This window comes from Anabrus simplex, chromosome 4, assembly GCF_040414725.1.
Source record: "Anabrus simplex isolate iqAnaSimp1 chromosome 4, ASM4041472v1, whole genome shotgun sequence".
Taxonomy (NCBI): domain Eukaryota; kingdom Metazoa; phylum Arthropoda; class Insecta; order Orthoptera; family Tettigoniidae; genus Anabrus; species Anabrus simplex.
This window is the reverse complement of record NC_090268.1, coordinates 452518710-452540869: the sequence shown is the minus strand read 5'-3', so window position 1 is coordinate 452540869 and position 22160 is coordinate 452518710. Positions and strand designations below refer to the sequence as shown.

At 41.2% G+C, this 22160-nt stretch overlaps 1 protein-coding gene across 1 annotated transcript in view; it reads left to right on the top strand.

The window, feature by feature from the left end:
- Positions 1 to 21751, top strand: part of mRpL54 (mitochondrial ribosomal protein L54) — a 76285-nt gene extending 54534 nt beyond the window's left edge. Inside the window, exon 3 of the mRNA XM_067145933.2 lies at positions 21525 to 21751. Coding sequence (XP_067002034.1) covers positions 21525 to 21637 — 113 coding nt within the window. The 3' untranslated portion in view covers positions 21638 to 21751. The remainder of the gene's footprint in view (positions 1 to 21524) is intronic.
- Positions 21752 to 22160: the final 409 nt, after the last annotated feature.

Below are 22160 nucleotides of genomic sequence, written 5' to 3'. Positions count from 1 at the left end.
AAATTCTATGTTTGAAGCTGTCGCATAAGTATCTGAAAAGTAATGCACTGTGTGAATATCTTACACAAATTTCACCCTATTCAACATTTCTAAAACATAATGAATTGTGGTAGACAAGTGCACCTGTCATTATAATCACAACTCGCACTTTACATTGGAAACATCATCTGCGGACCTCCCTATACTTTTTATTTATTTATTTATTTATTTATTTATTCAGGATCAGCAACAGCATAACGCCGAATTACAACGATCTGAGCTATGTACAACAGATATGAATCTAAAATGAAAGATATATAAATACTTACAAAGGACACGAATATACACAATAAAAACTGTACAATCATATATAATACATATTTACATAAACAACGTTATTAAAAAAGAAAAATACATTTACAGTAAATACAGGAGCAGAACGGGAAAGAACAAGAAGGAAAATTAAGTTATATGATAAATATCATGACAGAAGGAAGGAAACGTTACGAAGAGATCTAGGTTGTTGTTGATAGATAATGTATTAAACATTGCTGGAATACGTACCGAAAGGGACCTTTGGGTGAGAGAAAGCCGGGAGTAAGGAGTATGGAATAGGGTCTTCATTCTGGTATTACGGGATGGGACGTGGAGGGGAAATAAGGAAGCTAAATCTGGAGACCTAAACAGACCATTAACTGCTTTGTATAGCAGCTTTAGGTCGGCTACTTTCCTCCGAGCAGAAAGAGTCTTTAGGTTCAGTTTCCCAAGCACTTGGATAGTGCTTAGATTGCGACATGCAGGGACCCTGGCTCTGACGATAGCACAGAAAAAAGATTGTACACGGTCAAGGTGGCAGAGGTTTGAAGAAGCAGAAATGGACCAGACTGGAGAGGCGTATTCAACAATAGGTAAGATACAGGAAACGTAGAATGCTCGGAGGGCATTCACATCTGTGATGTCAGAAAACCTGTACAGTAAACCAAGGAGTGACATAGCACGTGAGGTAACCCTGTTTATGTGCGAGACAAACAACAATTTACTGTCAAAATGCACTCCTAAGTCTTTTTGATTGTCAACAAGAGCAATCGGTTGGTTCAGTAGGTGATATTGTTGTAGAACGGGGGATTTACGAAGTGTGAACGAAATGGTGGAACACTTGGAGGGATGAGGTTTAAGACGCCATGTAGTACACCAACCTGATAGTGAATCAAGTGCATTTTGCAATTGGATCGTATCTGTAGGAGAATCGATCTGCTTGAAGATTTTACAATCATCAGCAAAGAGCAGTATTTCACATGAATGGTGGGAAACAGTATCGATAAGGTCATCAATAAACAGGGCAAAAAGAAGTGGACCAAGGACACTACCCTGCGGGACACCAGAGAGGGTGGTGGTGAGAGAAGAACTGCATCCATCAAGAACAACGCGCTGTAGTCTTTCGCTCAGAAAGCTATTAATTAGAGCTAGGAGTCTCCCATGCACGTTAAACCGTTCAGAAAGTTTGTGCACAAGAAGGGTGTGATCCACGGTATCAAAGGCCTTCGCGATGTCGATATAGCATACATCAAGTTGAGAGCCCGCGTGGATGGCAGACGTGGCATGATGGAGGAGGATAGCCAAGTTAGTTACGCAGGAGCTTCCAGGAAGGAAACCATGCTGCTGAGGGGATATATAGGGATTTGTAAACGCAAGCAAATGCTGATGGATGATCCTTTCACAAATGATTGATAAAGCAGGTAATATAGAGACCGGGCGATAATTTGCAATATCCGACCTCTGTCCACCTTTAAGAACTGGTGTGATATACGCAAGTTTCCAGGAGCTCGGAAAGTAGCCGACTGAGAAGCACCGATTGAATATCACACTAATAGGGTATGAAAGACTTACTGCTGTATTCCTAAGGAAGATAGGACTGAGACCATCAGGACCAGTGGGTTTATTTTCTGACAAAGACGAAAGTAGGGAGTACACTTCAGATTCAGTGGTAGAAATATTACTGAGGCTATGGGAAGTAACAGGTTTACATTTAGGAAACTCAACATATTGCACAGGTTTAACAAAATTAGAGGTAAAATATTCATTAAATAATTCAGATCTATCTGCTCCACTGGCTACAGACTGGTCCCAGGTTACTACTTCCGGTATTCGTTTATTGTCTCTTCTGTTATTTATAAGTGACCAGAACCTTTTACTGTTGTGTTTTACTTCAATGCAGGCTCCGTTAATATAGTCAGAGTAATCCCGCCTTAATAAGTACTTGTGGTGTTTGCGAAGGTCCGAGAATATTTTATAATTACTCTCGGAAGGTGCATTCTTCCATTGTCTCCAGGCTACCGATTTTTGTAGTTCAGCACTTTTTGTATCACTCTTCTTCCATGGAGGGAATTTTCTGGACATCGAACGAGTAGGAATGAGGTCCCGAATCACAGCAAGCGTCCAATCATAAAATAAGTCCACCGCATCTTGAACTTCACCCACATGCAACAAATGCCATGGTAACAGGGACAGGGTACGATTCACAGTCTGCCAGTCAACTTTACGCCACACAGGCACAGAGCTCCTAAGGACAGGTCGATGACATCTCGGAGCACGGGGAGGGGTGAGAGTGAAAGTCGCTTCAAAGGACTTGTGGTTGGATTTAAAAATATTTCGTCCCACAGAAACAGATGAGGGCTCGTTATAGGAAAGCAGGTAGTCAAGAAGACTATTTCCGCAGGTGTTTTCCAAGACATGCTGTTTGAAGTTCAGTCCAGTAATATAGTGGTCCATATACCATTTGTCAAGGCTACTAGAAGGCTGACCTAATGAAGGGGAAATCCAGGAGACAGACAGATTAAAGTCTCCTAGTATGACAATGTTATCTTTGGAATGAACGGCTTTAAGCACAGAGGAAAGAAAAGCTTCAGAATAGCTGAGATAAGAACGAGGTGGTCTATAGAAACATGCAAAAAGATATTTTATGTTATGAAATGTAACTTCAACCCAAACAGCTTCACAGTCATTCATCAGGTCGGAGCGTAGAGTCGCATGCCATTTAGATTTGACAGCGATTAAAACACCCCCTCCCCGGGATCCTGTTCTACGATCGGCCCTGAATAACGAAAACTCTTTTGAGAGTGGGATTTCAGAGTCTAACACAAAATCCGTCAACCAAGTTTCACTTAAGGCGATAACGTCGAAAGCAGCTAATTCTTGAACATGAAGTTCACAGTCTGTAATCTTATTATCTTATCTTTTTCTCGGATAACGCCAATTTACATGCAATTTAAAATTTATTATTAACTTCATGTACAGTAATTTACTTCGATATCCGTATACAATCTGGAATACCGTTGCGAAGCACGGGTACAATTGCTAGTTATTATTATATGACGAAGCTTATTTCATTGTATATGGTCAATGGCAAATAAAGAATCTTGATTCTTTTCTTAATTACTGAGGGACTGAACTACTATGCCATAATGCAAAACCGGGGGTCACTGAAGGGAGGCTAAGGGAAGAGATTTTGCACCTCGGGAAAAATCAGTTCGGATTTACGCCAGATAGATAAACAACGGATGATTTATTTGCCCTCAGAATGCTCATCAAAGAAGAACTCACCTGCACAGGAAAGATATGCATGTGGCATTTATAGATTTAGAAAAGGCCTACAACCAGTGCCATGGGATCTGATTTGGGGGGGCCCCTTAAGAGGAAAAATGTTCTACAGTCATACATCAGCATCTTCTTCTTCTTCTTCTTCTTCTGCACAGTACCATATCAGGTCCCCCTGATGTTGGCGATCACTCTGACGAATGCAGTACGATCTTTTGCTAGGTGGAAAAGTCTTTCACCACTGTGAATTCCAGTCCATTCTTTGATGTTTCCAAGCCATGATGTTCGCCTCCTCCCGACACCTCTTCAACCCTGTATTTTGCCTTGTACAATCCGCTGTAAGATGAGGTAACGGTCATTTCTAAGGATGTGGCCAAGGTAAGAGATCTTCCGGTGTTTTAATGTTTGAACGAGTTCCCAACTTGCTCTTTCCCTTCTGAGTACTTCTTGGTTCGTTAGTCGTGCAACCCACAAAATCCTGAGCATCCTACAGTGGATCCACATTTCAAAGGCTTCCAAGCGTTTCACTGATATGTTCTTGAGAGTACATGTTTCCACACCATATAGCAAGGCTGACCTTCATTTTTGTAAATATTCATCGTGCTATTCCTCTGTTTCACTTCTTTCTCAGGATCAAGTTGTTCAGTGACAATGGCACCCAGATATTTAAAAGTGGTTACTCTTTCAAGCTGTCAGTTGTTCAGTTTTAAGATTGCCTAAGCACTGGCACGTCTGCTGAAGATCATGAACTTGGTCTTGTTTACATTTATTTATAGTCCCATGACCTCACTTACTGCACTGATACGAAGGTTATGCCGAAAGTTTTTAGCAGCGCGTAAACCGTAATTCTGAGGACAATGGGATTATTTTCATTTGAAAGAGCGCTGTTTTTTGACCTTGAAACATGCGCGCGCAACCCCTCCTAGCGGTAGTTCCTCCACAGCGAGGGAAGAAAACACAGGCAGTGCCGAGTCAGACACGGTGCAAGATGGATCTGTCGCGCCGCGGTTTTCGAGCAATGATTTTTTATGATTTTAAAAAGAAATTAAGTGCCGAAGAATGCCATTCTTCTTTGCTATGCGTTTTTGGTGAGGCTGCCCCTTCTAGAGCTAGAGTTGGAAATTGCTTTCGCGAGTTTTCAAGGGGTCGGCAGTCAGTTGAATATGAACCTCGTCCCGGTCGCCCAGCAACAGCTGTGACTCAAGAAAACATTGATGCTGTGAGGGAAATGATCAAAGCAGATCCACATCTTACATTTTGTGACATTGAAGGGACCTTAAATATCGGGTCAAGAGCAGCGCAGACCATCGTTCATGATTATTTAGGCCTTACCAAGAGATGTGCCCGTTGGGCGCCACATTCCCTGACAGAAAGCCAAAAGGAGGAGAGAGTGGACTGATGTCATTTCATCCTAGAAAAATTCAATGGAGGGCAGTCCGAAGACACCTACAATATCGTCACAGGTGATGAAACATGGGTCTACCATTATGACCCTGAAACGAAGAGACAGTCTTGTGTGTGGTGCTTTCCAGGGGAGGAACCACCCACAAAAGTTCGACGAAGTCGGAGCCCCGGAAAGAAGATGGTGGCAACTTTTTTTTTTTTTACGAAAATGGGGCATCTCACCTCTGTGACCTTTGACACACGTCGTACAGTCAATGCTGAATGGTATGTGAATGACTGTCTTCCCAAAGTCCTCGCCACTTGGAGGTCACAGCACCCAAAGTTCAAGAGTGGGCACTTTGTGCTGCATCACAACAATGCATCTGCACACAGGGCTGCCAGAACAATGGACTTTTTGGAAAGGAAAAAAGTGCGAGTGTTACCTCATCCCCCCTATTCATCTGACCTGGCCCCATGTTCCCTAAGACCAAGGAAAAAATACGTGGGCAGCGGTTTTCGTCAGATGAAGAGGCCATTGCAGCATACGAGAGTGCACTGAGTGACATCCAAAAGAAGCTTGGACTGAAATGTTTTCTAAGTGGTTTCAGAGAGTGGAAAAATGTATACGTGCTAATGGAGAGTATTTTGAAAAGTTGTAATTATTGTTTCGCAAATAAAAGGTTTTTCTCACACACTGCTAAAAGCTTTCGGCATAGCCCTCGTATTATTGAGCAGGAGTTGGAGTCCTTCAAAATTGTTACACAAGATGACTGTATTATCCGCATATCTTATGTTGTTAATTATGCCTCCATTTACTTTTATTCCATATTGGTGATTTTCTAAAGCTGTTTTGAAAATTTTATCCGAGTAAAGGTTGAATAACAGTGGAGATAAAACACAACCTTGTCTAACTCCTCTTTGGATGGCCATCTCGTTCGTAGTTTGATTTCCGATTCAGACAACGGCCTTTTTGTCTCCAGTAATGATTTTCAATAATGCGGATATTTTTGCTGTCAACTCCTATATCCTTTAAGACTTCTACAAGTTTTGGATGTTGTACTCTGTCAAATAAAACCAAACCAAAACCAAACCCCATGGCACTACAGCCCTTGAAGGGCCTTGGCCTACCAAGCGACCGCTGCTCAGCCCGAAGGCCTGCAGGTTACGAGACTCTGTCAAATGCCTTTTCAAAATCAATGAAACATGCAAACACTTCTTGCTGTTGTTCTAAACTGTTCTGAATTAGGATATTTAGCGCAAACAATGCTTCCCTTGTACCAAAAGAATTTTGGAACCCAAACTGTGCTTTGTCGAGGTCTTGTTCACACTTAGTCTTGATACTGTTATGTATTACACAAAGGAATACTTCAAGAGTTTGGTTCATGAGGCTTATTAGCCTCTAATCATTACACTTACATGCCTTTCGCTTCTTTGGCAATGTGATAAATGTAGATAACAGCCAGTCAGATGGGATGTCTCCAGTATTATACTGTATATAGTATTGAACAACTTAACCAAGAATTGGATATTGTCTTCGTCAATCATTTTAAGAAGTTCTACAGGGATGTTATCTGGACCTGGTGATTTCTTGCTTTTTGAAACTTTCACAGCATATAGCACTTCTGATTTAAGAATGTCAGGGCCTTCACAATTACCCCGTTGTTTAGTTTCTTCACATCTCTGATCACAGAAAAGTTCTATCAGTTAATTTTCCCAAGTATTTAAAACTTCTTGTTCATTAATAATAGGCCTGTCTGTGGCATCAACCAGTACAGAAAGGTTAGGTTTTCTGTACATGCCAGCTATTTCCTTTAATTTTCGATATATCCGGTTGAACCGGATGAACAGATCATGTTTAGACTGACGTATTTCCATTTCCACACATTGTTCCTTCATCCAGTTCTCTTTCACAGAACGTATTTCTTTCCTTATGTGGCGTTGTAATGTTTTGTATTCCTCTGCATCATTTTTTACTAATATTCGTTGTTCCATTAGTTGAAGAATATCATCTGTTATCCATTTCTTTTTCTTCATTGGATGTATCTTTTGATCTTAGTTTTTAAGAAGTACCTCTACCCGACTTTTAAACTGATTCCACAAATCATTTGCTGTTTCACAGTTATTGGTATTGATTTCTTTTAAATGCCTATTCAAATCCTGAGCAATTTTCTGCCGAATTTCACAATTTTGTAGATTAGCGGTATTTAGTACCTTTCTTCTAGGCTTATTCTTCATGATTTTCAGATGAACTCTTACATTAACTATCAATGGATTAGGATCCGAGGAAATATCTCCACCTGTATATGCTGTGACTCTTTTGATGCAATTTCTGAAACGCTTATTTATCAGAATGTAATCAGTTTGGTTCCTTGTTGAGTCAGGATTCAGAGGATCATCTTTAGGAACTTTCCATGTGTATAAACAACGTTTTGGAAGTTTGAACCATGTATTGGTGAGATGTTCTACACAAAATTCATACAGCTTTTCCCCCCGGTCATTGCATTTACAAAGCCCAAATTCACCTACGAAGTCGGAACGACGTCCTTGACCAATTTTTGTGTTGAAATCGCCCATTATGACAGTTATTTCATCCTTCTTCAGGTCCTTAAGAACAGTTCCAAGTTGTTCATAGAATGTTTCTACTTCGTCATCATACTTTTTGTCCACTGTTGGTGCATACAGTATATCTGCAAGATGTTTACGTTAAAAGGTGAGCATGACAGTTGTAATAACATGATTCGATCAAAAATTGGTAAAGAGTTGCTCACATACTTCGTAAGTTTGGAATTTATAAAGATTCCGACTCCATTTCTATGATCTTTTTCATTATCTTCGCTACCAGAGTAATAGAATGTACCATCATCACAATGGCATTTGCCTGTCGTGACCTACCTGTCCAGTGAGACGATCTCGTAGGTTGGTCACCAGGCCGTTGGATGTTGAAGTATTACCTGTCCTGGTGAGCGGAATGTAGGGAGGTAATTTGTAGGTATGACTCGTCCCGCAACTCACGAAATAAAAGATGATGTTATTTCCCTGTCCTTCATTACTGAGGACAACTAAAACTACTATGCACAGTATATTTACAAGTCTGAATGTGATAATCTAAAGAGAGAGCGAGCTTGTTCCACGCGCCTACTTTTCTACTATGCGTATCTCTAAATCTTGCCCTGCGGCACTTGGGCAATGCTTGAAAAGAATCTCGTTCTGACTAGTACGATTACTGGTTGGGAGAAGGCCCCGCGCCATCTTAGCCGGGGATTATATCTCCGCTCCTGAAATCAAAGTTCTATCCCTACCTCCTACCAAGGGGTTGGGTCTTACGGGCATTACCAAACTGATCACCTTTTCAATGGTGCCCTCGAGTAACTATTCTCAATAGTTCTCACGGTAAGTGCTGCCATCTAGGCACTGCTGTCTTCTGTCTTACTTTGTCCTCATCTTTCCTTGTTTTCCTAAAGTGCATCTGTACTGGCCCTGACTGGCCTTGTTCCTTTGTCGGTACGTCGGCGAACCGCCTAGCTCGTATACCAACTTTGTTTGTTGATACACAGTAAATATCCTGTTATGATCAACAAGTCTCCGCTCTTGGTCAACAACTTTTGTAAGCACACTTCGCAAGCTCTCTCCACTAAATGTAACTTCTTGAAACATTTCCCTTTTCTTACAGTAACTAAATCTGACCATAATTATTATTCAATTACCTTAATACTACAAGGTGTCTCCTGTCATTGATCATCATTCTAACACTAATTAATCTCCTCTGACACCTTGAGCTCGAGTCTCGGCTACGAATCCCGGCTGCCTTCCACCTGGCAGTCCGCCGGTTTGAGCCCCTGGGAGGTCAGTACACGACAACCTGCACCAGGCCACCGAACCTCACTAATTCTCATTAATGGTGTTCTTAATCTAACCATTTCCTTGATAAGATTGTCAAGCTTGCCAGCTGCATAGAGACTTCTGACGTTCCAAGTCCCCATTCTTATTGCGGAATTCACTAATTTGAGCTGGGAGATTCTTAGCACCCCTCGCCCACTTAAGGGCTGCCCAGGACTAGGGGCCGTTTCTTTCCGATTTCTCGCCATAGTGATTTCCTGGGAATTTATACCAGTGTGGTTTCCCCATGCCTTCACTGGTGTAGACTCAGCCACCCCTAACATGGAGAACAGACGCTGTTGTTAGCCGCTCCTACCATGAAGTACAGACTCTACCTGATGGATTCTAGTGACATTTCCACCACTAAGGGACCATTGCCTTCCTAACAGAGCTCCTCCGCCATGAGCCGTTGGCTCCTTTACGGTGTCAGGTTATTTCCCGCCACCCAACACTCAGCGTTGAGTCACTGGCTGTACGGTCTACTCTATACCATAGCAGGATAACCTAGCCGGCATCATTGAAGATATTTTTAGTAAATGCCAAACATCTGTGCGCAGTTCATGTGGGTCAACGTTTTGCATTTGAAGTAGGTCTGCATCAGGGCTGGGCACTTATCCCATACCACTTCATAATGATCATTGATGAACTGTTGGAGCATATCCAGGTGGATGCACTTCAAGATAGTTTTAACTACTGGAAGAATGTATTCGAGGAAAGTGGGTTAAAGATCAGCAGGGCTAAGACAGAGTACATGCACTGCAATATTTCGATTGATGGCCAGGTAAGTGCAGGACTGTTTCTCGACAATAAGAAGGTTATTCAAACCAGCACCTTGGATTTACGGTGGAGGCTGATAGGGATGTCACCAACCGGATAAAATGTGGTGGGCAGTAACAGGAGTTCTGTGCAACAGGAAACTGCTTCTCCACCTTAAAGGCAAAATATACAAAATGGTGGCGTGCCCAGCCATATTATATGGCTCTGAATGTTGGGCTACGAAAAGAACACGAGCAGAAAAGTGTATGTTAAGATGGCTCATGGGATAACCAGACTGGATAAAATCCAGAATGATAATACCCACCGAGCGAGTTAGGGTTGCGCAGCTGTGAGCTAGCATTCGAGAGGTGGTGGGTTGAAACTCCACTGTTGGCAGCCCTGAATATGGTTTTCCTTGGTTTCCCATTTTCACACCAGTTAAATGCTTAATTAAGGCCATGGCCGCTTCCTTCCCACTCCTAGCCCTTTCCTATCCCATCATCGCCATAAGACCTATCTGTATCGGTGCGACGTAAAGCAAATTGTAAAAAAGTAACTCCCATCGAGGAAAAGCAAATGAAGTGGTGTCATCCAGCTAAATGTGAGATGGAAAGCTTGTGTTTCAAAAGACCTGAAATAGTACAATATATCCAAGGATAGGGCCCAAGGCAGATAACACTGGAAAAGAGCGACTAGAAAAGCCGACCCCAGATGATTGCAAGCATAGCGAAGAAGAAGATGATGATGATGATGATGATGATGATGATGATGTTAGTTCTTTGACCTAGGGTGTTGCCATGACATTTTGTACTTCTTTTGGCAAAACAGTGTATTTGTAATGAGGAAACTGTGTTCTGAACAGTTAGGAAGCCATAAACAGACGAGGACAATTTGAAATATCTCCATATGTATTGTCGTTATCCTAAGGATTTCGGCAGGCTGAGGACTTGGGAGCGTATAGTCAGATTGGCAGATAAGATTGAATATCACTTATATTCTAAAATCCTTGAAAAAAATATACACATATATACAAAGCACATATAAATTTCTGACAGCATTCAACCTTCAAATCTCTCTCAGATCTTGCTGTAAATCTTTGAGTCTTTATATTACACACAAGAATATATAATCACTGGTTGAATACTTAACTACGCAATGGAGTTGAAGTCTCTGGATCCTGTTACTTCGTCAGCTATGTGAAACCTTCCCAATGAGAATGATTGCTGGTTTATTATTATTATTATTATTATTATTATTATTATTATTATTATTATTATTATTATTATTATTATTATTATTATTATTATTATACTTCAACACCTAATTGACTACTGGTGTGGAAAACCCCTCTGATCATTCACTAACGAATCATACTCAGTTCAAGAGCCTATTATCCCTCTGACCTGCTAATACTTTACTGCTTAATCGCGGCTCTCCTCAAAGTCTGCCAGCACTCCCAGCAGTTCTTCCTGGCTGACTAACTATCTGTTTACTGGGTGATAGGACCTCCAGCCTACACAGTCGACAGTCAAGAGCCGATTGTCCAGAGCCAACTGTCAAGAAGCCCTGTTGTTTACAAGTCACAAGTTTATATAGGTTCTCTTCCTTCGACAACAACCAAGATGATATAGATGTTGATTCCCATAGGGAATCTGAAATATTTGTCCTGAATGAGCAAATTTATAATACCAATATAAATGGTCCGTTATTGGACATTATAAATTTTCCAGCTAGCTCATTCTTGGTTGCCAGCGTTTCGCCCTCATGTGCTAGGGTGGGCTCATCAGTTGGTACCTAGCACACTTACCAATACGCTGGCTAGTGCATACCGTGGAGGCCACTGCGTAGGCTAACTGGAGCCACCGGCAGTGCCAATGCACTAAGAGACTTTGTCTCATCACTAAAAATTGATGCCTGCTTGGCCATCAGATGATATAGATGTTGATTCCCATAGGGAATCTGAAATATTTGTCCTGAATGAGCAAATTTATAATACCAATATAAATGGTCCGTTATTGGACATTATAAATTTTCCAGCTAGCTCATTCTTGGTTGCCAGCGTTTCGCCCTCATGTGCTAGGGTGGGCTCATCAGTTGGTACCTAGCACACTTACCAATACACTGGCTAGTGCATACCGTGGAGGCCACTGCGTAGGCTAACTGGAGCCACCGGCAGTGCCAATGCACTAAGAGACTTTGTCTCATCACTAAAAATTGATGCCTGCTTGGCCATCAGATGATATAGATGTTGATTCCCATAGGGAATCTGAAATATTTGTCCTGAATGAGCAAATTTATAATACCAATATAAATGGTCCGTTATTGGACATTATAAATTTTCCAGCTAGCTCATTCTTGGTTGCCAGCGTTTCGCCCTCATGTGCTAGGGTGGGCTCGTCAGTTGGTACCTAGCACACTTACCAATACGCTGGCTAGTGCATACCGTGGAGGCCACTGCGTAGGCTAACTGGAGCCACCGGCAGTGCCAATGCACTAAGAGACTTAATCTCATCACTAAAAATTGATGCCTGCTTGGCCATCAGATGATATAGATGTTGATTCCCATAGGGAATCTGAAATATTTGTCCTGAATGAGCAAATTTATAATACCAATATAAATGGTCCGTTATTGGACATTATAAATTTTCCAGCTAGCTCATTCTTGGTTGCCAGCGTTTCGCCCTCATGTGCTAGGGTGGGCTCATCAGTTGGTACCTAGCACACTTACCAATACGCTGGCTAGTGCATACCGTGGAGGCCACTGCGTAGGCTAACTGGAGCCACCGGCAGTGCCAATGCACTAAGAGACTTGTCTCATCACTAAAAATTGATGCCTGCTTGGCCATCAGATGATATAGATGTTGATTCCCATAGGGAATCTGAAATATTTGTCCTGAATGAGCAAATTTATAATACCAATATAAATGGTCCGTTATTGGACATTATAAATTTTCCAGCTAGCTCATTCTTGGTTGCCAGCGTTTCGCCCTCATGTGCTAGGGTGGGCTCATCAGTTGGTACCTAGCACACTTACCAATACGCTGGCTAGTGCATACCGTGGAGGCCACTGCGTAGGCTAACTGGAGCCACCGGCAGTGCCAATGCACTAAGAGACTTTGTCTCATCACTAAAAATTGATGCCTGCTTGGCCATCAGATGATATAGATGTTGATTCCCATAGGGAATCTGAAATATTTGTCCTGAATGAGCAAATTTATAATACCCACCCTAGCACATGAGGGCGAAACGCTGGCAACCAAGAATGAGCTAGCTGGAAAATTTATAATGTCCAATAACGGACCATTTATATTGGTATTATAAATTTGCTCATTCAGGACAAATATTTCAGATTCCCTATGGGAATCAACATCTATATCATCTGATGGCCAAGCAGGCATCAATTTTTAGTGATGAGACATAAGTCTCTTAGTGCATTGGCACTGCCGGTGGCTCCAGTTAGCCTACGCAGTGGCCTCCACGGTATGCACTAGCCAGCGTATTGGTAAGTGTGCTAGGTACCAACTGATGAGCCCACCTTAGCACATGAGGGCGAAACGCTGGCAACCAAGAATGAGCTAGCTGGAAAATTTATAATGTCCAATAACGGACCATTTATATTGGTATTATAAATTTGCTCATTCAGGACAAATATTTCAGATTCCCTATGGGAATCAACATCTATATCATCTGATGGCCAAGCAGGCATCAATTTTTAGTGATGAGACAAGTCTCTTAGTGCATTGGCACTGCCGGTGGCTCCAGTTAGCCTACGCAGTGGCCTCCACGGTATGCACTAGCCAGCGTATTGGTAAGTGTGCTAGGTACCAACTGATGAGCCCACCCTAGCACATGAGGGCGAAACGCTGGCAACCAAGAATGAGCTAGCTGGAAAATTTATAATGTCCAATAACGGACCATTTATATTGGTATTATAAATTTGCTCATTCAGGACAAATATTTCAGATTCCCTATGGGAATCAACATCTATATCATCTGATGGCCAAGCAGGCATCAATTTTTAGTGATGAGACAAGTCTCTTAGTGCATTGGCACTGCCGGTGGCTCCAATTAGCCTACGCAGTGGCCTCCACGGTATGCACTAGCCAGCGTATTGGTAAGTGTGCTAGGTACCAACTGATGAGCCCACCCTAGCACATGAGGGCGAAACGCTGGCAACCAAGAATGAGCTAGCTGGAAAATTTATAATGTCCAATAACGGACCATTTATATTGGTATTATAAATTTGCTCATTCAGGACAAATATTTCAGATTCCCTATGGGAATCAACATCTATATCATCTGATGGCCAAGCAGGCATCAATTTTTAGTGATGAGACAAAGTCTCTTAGTGCATTGGCACTGCCGGTGGCTCCAGTTAGCCTACGCAGTGGCCTCCACGGTATGCACTAGCCAGCGTATTGGTAAGTGTGCTAGGTATCAACTGATGAGCCCACCCTAGCACATGAGGGCGAAACGCTGGCAACCAAGAATGAGCTAGCTGGAAAATTTATAATTTCCAATAACGGACCATTTATATTGGTATTATAAATTTGCTCATTCAGGACAAATATTTCAGATTCCCTATGGGAATCAACATCTATATCATCTGATGGCCAAGCAGGCATCAATTTTTAGTGATGAGACATAAGTCTCTTAGTGCATTGGCACTGCCGGTGGCTCCAGTTAGCCTACGCAGTGGCCTCCACGGTATGCACTAGCCAGCGTATTGGTAAGTGTGCTAGGTACCAACTGATGAGCCCACCCTAGCACATGAGGGCGAAACGCTGGCAACCAAGAATGAGCTAGCTGGAAAATTTATAATGTCCAATAACGGACCATTTATATTGGTATTATAAATTTGCTCATTCAGGACAAATATTTCAGATTCCCTATGGGAATCAACATCTATATCATCTGATGGCCAAGCAGGCATCAATTTTTAGTGATGAGACAAAGTCTCTTAGTGCATTGGCACTGCCGGTGGCTCCAGTTAGCCTACGCAGTGGCCTCCACGGTATGCACTAGCCAGCGTATTGGTAAGTGTGCTAGGTACCAACTGATGAGCCCACCCTAGCACATGAGGGCGAAACGCTGGCAACCAAGAATGAGCTAGCTGGAAAATTTATAATGTCCAATAACGGACCATTTATATTGGTATTATAAATTTGCTCATTCAGGACAAATATTTCAGATTCCCTATGGGAATCAACATCTATATCATCTGATGGCCAAGCAGGCATCAATTTTTAGTGATGAGACAAGTCTCTTAGTGCATTGGCACTGCCGGTGGCTCCAGTTAGCCTACGCAGTGGCCTCCACGGTATGCACTAGCCAGCGTATTGGTAAGTGTGCTAGGTACCAACTGATGAGCCCACCCTAGCACATGAGGGCGAAACGCTGGCAACCAAGAATGAGCTAGCTGGAAAATTTATAATGTCCAATAACGGACCATTTATATTGGTATTAACAACCAAGATATCACTACTACTAGTCATTTGTACATGTCACAGCATCACTGCTCTTCAATTGGTTCCTGAGTATGGAACTTCCCTGTAAAGTTGCACTCGAAAAGCTCAGAAGCTCTTCCTATGTGTCTTATACATGACATTGTACATTTCCAGAAGAACTGCGTATTTAGCTTATATAAGTATCTTTTGAAATGTTGAGTCATAAGGCTCTTGTCTTACAAGTTTCTAAGCCACATAGAATGTTCTGTTTCATTCTTTGGAATATTCTGTCATTCCCGTTATTATTATTGTACCGGACGGTACACCTCTACGACGCAAGTTCAAATCTTGCGCCAATTTAATCTACTCTGCAGGAGAAACCCTGAACTTTAAAAACCGAACTAACTCTACTGTTTATCAGAAGATGTCACTGTGTGTTTTCAATTTCCTTTTGTTTCGTTAATCAAGAAGTGTGGACATGCTCTAACAGATGTCTCTACCAAAAAAAACTATGGTAATGCACTCTGGTGCAAGGGAATGAAGTCTCTGGAAGAAATTTTTTATTCATAAGTTTTGTTTTTACTGTATTTTGTTCTGTTATCTTTGGGTTGGCAATATTAATCCTTCCTTCCGCCAGGTTTGAACTTAGCCAATCCCGAATTTCTTTAATTAATTTTCAGCCAATCATGTATGTCTTCTTCGATATGGATATGTTGCTCTAAGCTATCCAATAAAAGTGAGAGGGTGTGTCTACTCATTCCTGAAAGGTCTCGAATTTTCCACGAGGGTATAAAAAGTGCTGTTTTTCTTGTCTCGGGGCCACTAGTATAACATCTAACTCAGTGTGTGAATATGTAGCAGGGGGCGGGAAGCGCCTCGTTCTTCAGACAGCAGTTCTTCAACAAGGTAATGGCCCTTTGACATCTTTATTTCGTGCTAGCTCAGCAGTTTAACTCTCAGGGAAGGTTCGAAACCTTTAATATGTAACCTACCACTTTAAAATGTAAATTCCTCTCCTGTCTATGTAAAAACTACAAAACTCTTTAACTGTAAAGCGGGGATAGAGAGTGCTTTACCCTCTCGAGCTCCCCTTCATTTTGAAATCGAGGTGACTACGTTTTCATAACCGCTTCTATGCTTCCTTAATGTATTAAAGTTTTCTCATACGGGTCACCTCCCTAGCTTGGGATTAGCCCCTGTGTACCGGCCTAGAGCCATTTAGGTTTTAAAAAGTGTATTTGGAGTGCATGTTCACGCCTCCAGTCCTTTCTGTACTTTGGACCAGTAACTTAACCTGATGTTTTATTTTCATGGCGAAGGCCCTGTAGGTTGGGTAGTAAATACCCCTGTTTCTTTGTGCGCCTTGAGGGCAAATAGAAGTGAAATTCGTTGTGGCCTTTGATAGGCTTGAACTTTGAGAGCGGGTCTGCTCTTTCCTAAATTTGATTTCTGTGTGCCTCTAGGAGGCTTAACATTGTAATTTGGAGCAAGTGCTCCTTGGCATGATGGGGTTTTCTGCCCCTTTGTTCAATTTTGTACCTTGGTAAAGTTGGGCTAATAGCTCAAGGATTGTAATTGTGGGGCTCGAAGCCCAAATCTTGTAACGAACTGTAATTTGTAATTTCTTAATTTGTTGATCTGCTACTTGGTATCTGTTATTCTCTGTTATTGGTTGATTTTGAAAAGAAAATATAACCTTTGTTAAAGTTTTAAATTAACTTCAATTTTGTAGTTGAGACCTATCCCAGCCTGCACCTTCTTTCACCTCGGACTAGCACGGATAATATCCGTAACAATTATCATTACCGTTATTTATGAATTATGACTTATAGACATATACAACAGACTCTCCTTTAATTTCTTTTCATATATACATGTGTTCATATACCTGCTACCTTTTATATCACAGGCTTTATTCCCTGGAGGTCACGGATTCAAACCTCGTTCGAGTTCATTCACTCACTCTGTTATATGCGAAAGGCGCATTGCGAACCCCCGTTCAGGACAGTATAGGTCACCTAGTCCTTCTCAAGCGATAATTATTATACAGTATTCTGCCTAGTGGCAGGTCCGTGTCTTCGTACAGAGAATTTCTGACTCCAGTGTTCCCTGTTTTCAGCTTCCTCCCTCAGTCTGCTGTATTTCCTCCCATCTTTCATGTCATCCAGATGTTAAATTCTTCCTCGTCCCGGAGTTCCTCTGATCTTTCCTTCGATGACGTAGTGTATTAGCCACTCATGTCTAAGTATTTTTCCGAAATAATTGAGTTAAGAATAGTTTTCTTCTCTTTTACTCTTCTCAATACATCGTCGTTTGTCACCTGATCTGTCCTTGATCTTCTCTATTCTCCTCCAACACCACATTTCAAAAACTTTCTCGGTATTTCTTCTCCCTCTTTCTCATGGTCCACATCTCCGCTCCATAAAGTGCAATGCTCCAGCTTCTTCCTTAGTTTCAAGCTCAACTTGCTGGTCGACGGAGTCCTCTTCTTGTTGAATGCGACTTTGGCCATAGCGATTCTTTCTCGAATTTCATTTGTGCAGTGGGCATCCTTTGTCAGCAAGGTAAGCGATAATTAAACAGCTTTTTCTGCTGCGGACGGAGGTTCTCTTTCTTAGAGTTTCATGATTTTTCCTGTAATTTTTCACTGGTAATTGTTTTGCAAAGGAAATTGACTAAATTAATCTGCATAGTTGCATGCAACGTACTATTCCTCAGTGCATTCTCATTTTTTAAAAATATTTTAATGTAGCTTAACTTATTTTGTAATACAGGACGTGGAGTCTGTACTTATGTAACGAAAACTTAGCATGTTCTTCTGTTGTATTCGTAGGCTGAGGATGACTTTGAATAAGTCAAAGCATAATTCACCAACTAGCTGAGTTTCCACGGGGCAATTTGGACAACGGTGCAGTATAAAAAAAAGAGAGAAAATTCATAATGAAAAAGTAATATAGCCTACAAACTAAAAATTATAAGCCAATGCATAAACAGAATACACTACATAATAAAATAATGGCAATAAACAGTGATCTCTACAGCTGGATATTATGTACATTTATACTACAACAATAAAAATAATACTAATAATAACCAAATATTAATTATAAGAAATAAGATTGTTCTTCAGCTGTACACTAAAATGACAATTTTACTAGCCTACCTCCCACAATCACACAACTTATTATCCATCACCAATCACACGAAACAATCAGTGGTATTCAACAGGTAATCTCTGCGTGCAGTTTTAAATTTTGTTGTTGATTTAGAGTTCCTGACAGCAGCTGGAAGTAAATTCCAAAGTCGTGACCCAGCCACAATGAAGAATCTATTATACATTGAAGAGCGGGAATAGTGGGAGAATTGCCAGATCTAGTGTTATCATTGTGGAATGTGGATAATTAATGAAATTTTGAAGAAATGTATTTGGGTAATTTTCATACAGAGTTCGACATAAGTACAAGGGCGAATCAAAAATAAGCAGGATTTTACTTTTTCTTCTTCTCTTATTGAAAAACAATGCAATTACAATTTATTTTTCCACCAAGTTTCCCGCTTTAGAAATACATTATTCCCAGCGAGAAGGAAGTTTTTTTTTAATATCACAGCATAGTAGAATGAAGCTGGTTTCATCAGGAGCCAGTTATGCACAAATTCCTCCACGCCCTTATTATCTTGTAATCGTTGCCCTCCTAGAGCTTCTTTAAGCGGTCTAAACAAATGGAAATTGCATGATGATACGTCCGGGCTATAAGGAGGATGATCAAGTAAAGTCTAATGCATTTCCTGTAGTTTGGAGACTGTTAGAACTGCAGTATGGGACTTGGCATTGTTACAGAGGAGGATCGCCTGTCGAATTGGTTGGTATCGTCTTTTGCAGTGATATGCATCCCTTGCCTTGTTCAACAGCTCATAGTAGTAAGCAGAATTGATTGTGCATCACTCATGCAAAAAATCAATGAGCAAAATGCCTCGCCGGTCAAGAAAAGACTTTTGAAAGAACATTGCCAGCTGACAGCCGAGTCTTGGCTTTTACTGGGGCTGCTTCCCCTTTCCTCCGCTACTCCTTACTGGCTTGTTTGGATTTGGGAGTGAAGTGGTGGACAGGTGACAGTCCGACTCAAAAATCATCACCTTCTTTCACAAACCTTGCTGTAAGCCTCTGACAGACCTCCAAACCTATCAACTTCTGGTTTTAGGTCAAAAGGTGAAGGACCCATCTGGAACACACTTTACAGAACTGTAGGTCATTATTGATGATCGCTTGATAGCTCCCATAATGTATTCCGACCTGTTTTGCAATTTCTGATATTCTTGTTCGTCGATCGTCGTCAATCTCTTTAACCGCAAGCTGCCTCTGTGGATCAGTGGTAGAGTGTCGGCCTCCGGATTCCAAGATAGCAGCTTCAAACCCGGCAGAGGTAGTCGGATTTTTGAAGGGCAGAAAATAGTCCATTCGACACTCCATGTCGTACGATGTTGGCATGTAAAAGATCTCTGGTGACACATTTGGTGTTTACCCAACAAGATTCATTAAAATCTGAACCGTAGATGCCCAAGAGAGATCCGGTTTACTCTATCTGCCATCTAGTAGGCCTAGAGTAAAGCGGAACGTTGAAATTGATGAGCAGACAGCCAGATGGCGTCAAATTGAAATGTCTGCACACGGTAGCTGAGGCCATACAATTATTATTATTATTATTATTATTATTATTATTATTATTATTATTATTATTATTATTATTATTTAACTGCATGAATGTTTTTGTCCGTAATGCTGGTCCAAGGACGGCGATCATATTGCTGATTTTCCACACGTTCTTGTTCTTCCTTGAATTCTTTATGCCAGGCAAACACACGCATCTTTGACAGTGTTTCATGATCGAACTGTGCAGCCAGTCTCTGGAAAATTTCCATTGCTTGAACTCCTTCACGAGCAAGAAATGTTATAATTATGCATTGCACAGTAAAGGGATGCAGCTGTTGCTCATACATCGTGAGTGTCACTGACGAAGTGGTTAGCTGGCTCTCCTCACTCCTAACGGCCCCACCGAAGCATACTAGAAGTGCAAGTCTGGTCCTACCAGCTGTTGATGCTCAGTAACAAAAATCCCATTTATATTTGTTTGACCTACGTATATGAAACTTCCTTTGCCTGTCGGGTTTCAGCCAGGAAGGAGTTGTGTAGCTAGGGGTTATATGAGCATCATAACTCAAGTTAAAAGTAAATCGAAGGCTAGAGTTCAATACTCGTTAAAGTTTCATAGTTTGTTCATGGGTCACGTCTACGAGGACAATTACATGTTGTAAACCTCATTATTGGTCCGTATTGAAAATTTACAGTTCAAAAATAATAAAGGTGTTCACTAATCCACCTATTCAATACTTTATTTCCACTTAAAGTGGTTACATAAACACAATAACACTTATTTGGGACATGTTTCACCCTTAAATTAGGGCATCTTCAGCCTAAAATAATCTTCAAAAGTACATATAATAATACAAATAGAAGCTAAAAGATTAGCTAGTTACTAAAATTTGGTACATACAATGTGAATATTGATACATTAATAAAAACGTATGAATGGAACACTGTCAATGATCATGTTTATGTAACCACTTTAAGTGGAAATAAAGTATTGAATAGGTGGATTAGTGAACATCTTTATTATTTTTGAACAAGGACATTGTCGGAATAGTCAAACATTGGTAGTGTCAGAGTTTGGAGAAGTTTTATCTGTACGTTTTGTGACAAAATTTCCTTACGTTGTTTCGGAGGGTGTAGCGTTGCGTGCATCTTTCTACATGTATTTCTTACGTGTGCATCCAGTCAAGAGTTTGTCAGGGTCGAACCTAGGTTCTTCACTTCTTTACTGAGCTGGATTACGGTTGCAATTAATGTCATCCGAGGAATAGCATAATTTTTATACATGACTTTCAGTCATTTCTGAGAACTAATTATAATTGTCATAGGCACCACGTATTTTATGGTGGCGCTAGTTCTTGCCATACCAGATCGTCATGGCCATGGTTGTGAGGTATGAGATATAGTACCCCTGCCAGTAACAATTCCTGAGAGCGCTTGTTGGCTTGATGCTCTTCATGAAATACTTTTGTGACTTGAGACGTTGTCTCGATGCTTGGTGGCTGTGTGTCTTTCCTTTCAGCTGCTAGTTGCTATCCAACACAGGGTTAGGTATACCTTTTTAACATGAGTTTGTCTGAGGCAGCCAGAGACAACATGGCATGCTTCATACTTTTCTAGAATGCAGAAGTTGGCCCACACAGGACAAGCATACTCAGCTGCAGAGAAGGAGAGTGAATGAATAAGCTACAGCAGTGGTCAGTAATGTGTCCTTTAGAAAGAACTAGCTCCAACACTGACATTTAGGGGCCAGAACAATTTTTTTGTATGTAGTTTAAGCACCAATACTGTGACTGTGTTCTCCCTCTGGCAAACGTGTAACATTCCTGTCTGTTTATTTGCAGGAAAGGCGCCTCCATTATCAGAAATGGACCCCAACACTTTGGAGTACTGGAAAAGAGTGCGTAAAATGGGACTCAGAAGAAATAATCTTCTAGCAAAATTGAAAAAGTTTTGAGCACTATCAAATAGCAGTTGTTGTAGCAATTGTTGTATTTTATTATTTGTGTAAATAAACTCCTCCTAAGCTCATCTGCAGCGTATGGCGGCTCCTGAAGTTACACAGTAGGATAGTGGCTTTATGGTTTTGGTCTTGTAGCTGCCAGATAGTGGGTTCAAGCTCCTCTGTCAGCAACCTTGAAGATGGTTTTCATGCCAGGCAAATGCGGGGCCTGTACCTTAAGCCCACAGTCACTACCTTCCCACTCCTATCCATTTCCTATCCCGCCATTGCTATGAGACCTGTTTATGTCGGTGTGATATAAAGCAGATTGTAAAACATTCAGGATGGTCACCTAGTGTTGAATTACTCAGTCAGCTTAGTTATTGAAGAGAATAGCCAGCTCTCTGTGTGATTGTCAAAGTATGGGAGCTGATGACTGCAAGTGTTTTAGTGAAAGATGAAAAAAAGCATAGTCATCAACATATGGCCCCACCTCAAAACCCTAACATTACATGAACGAAGAAGACAGTCGAACATA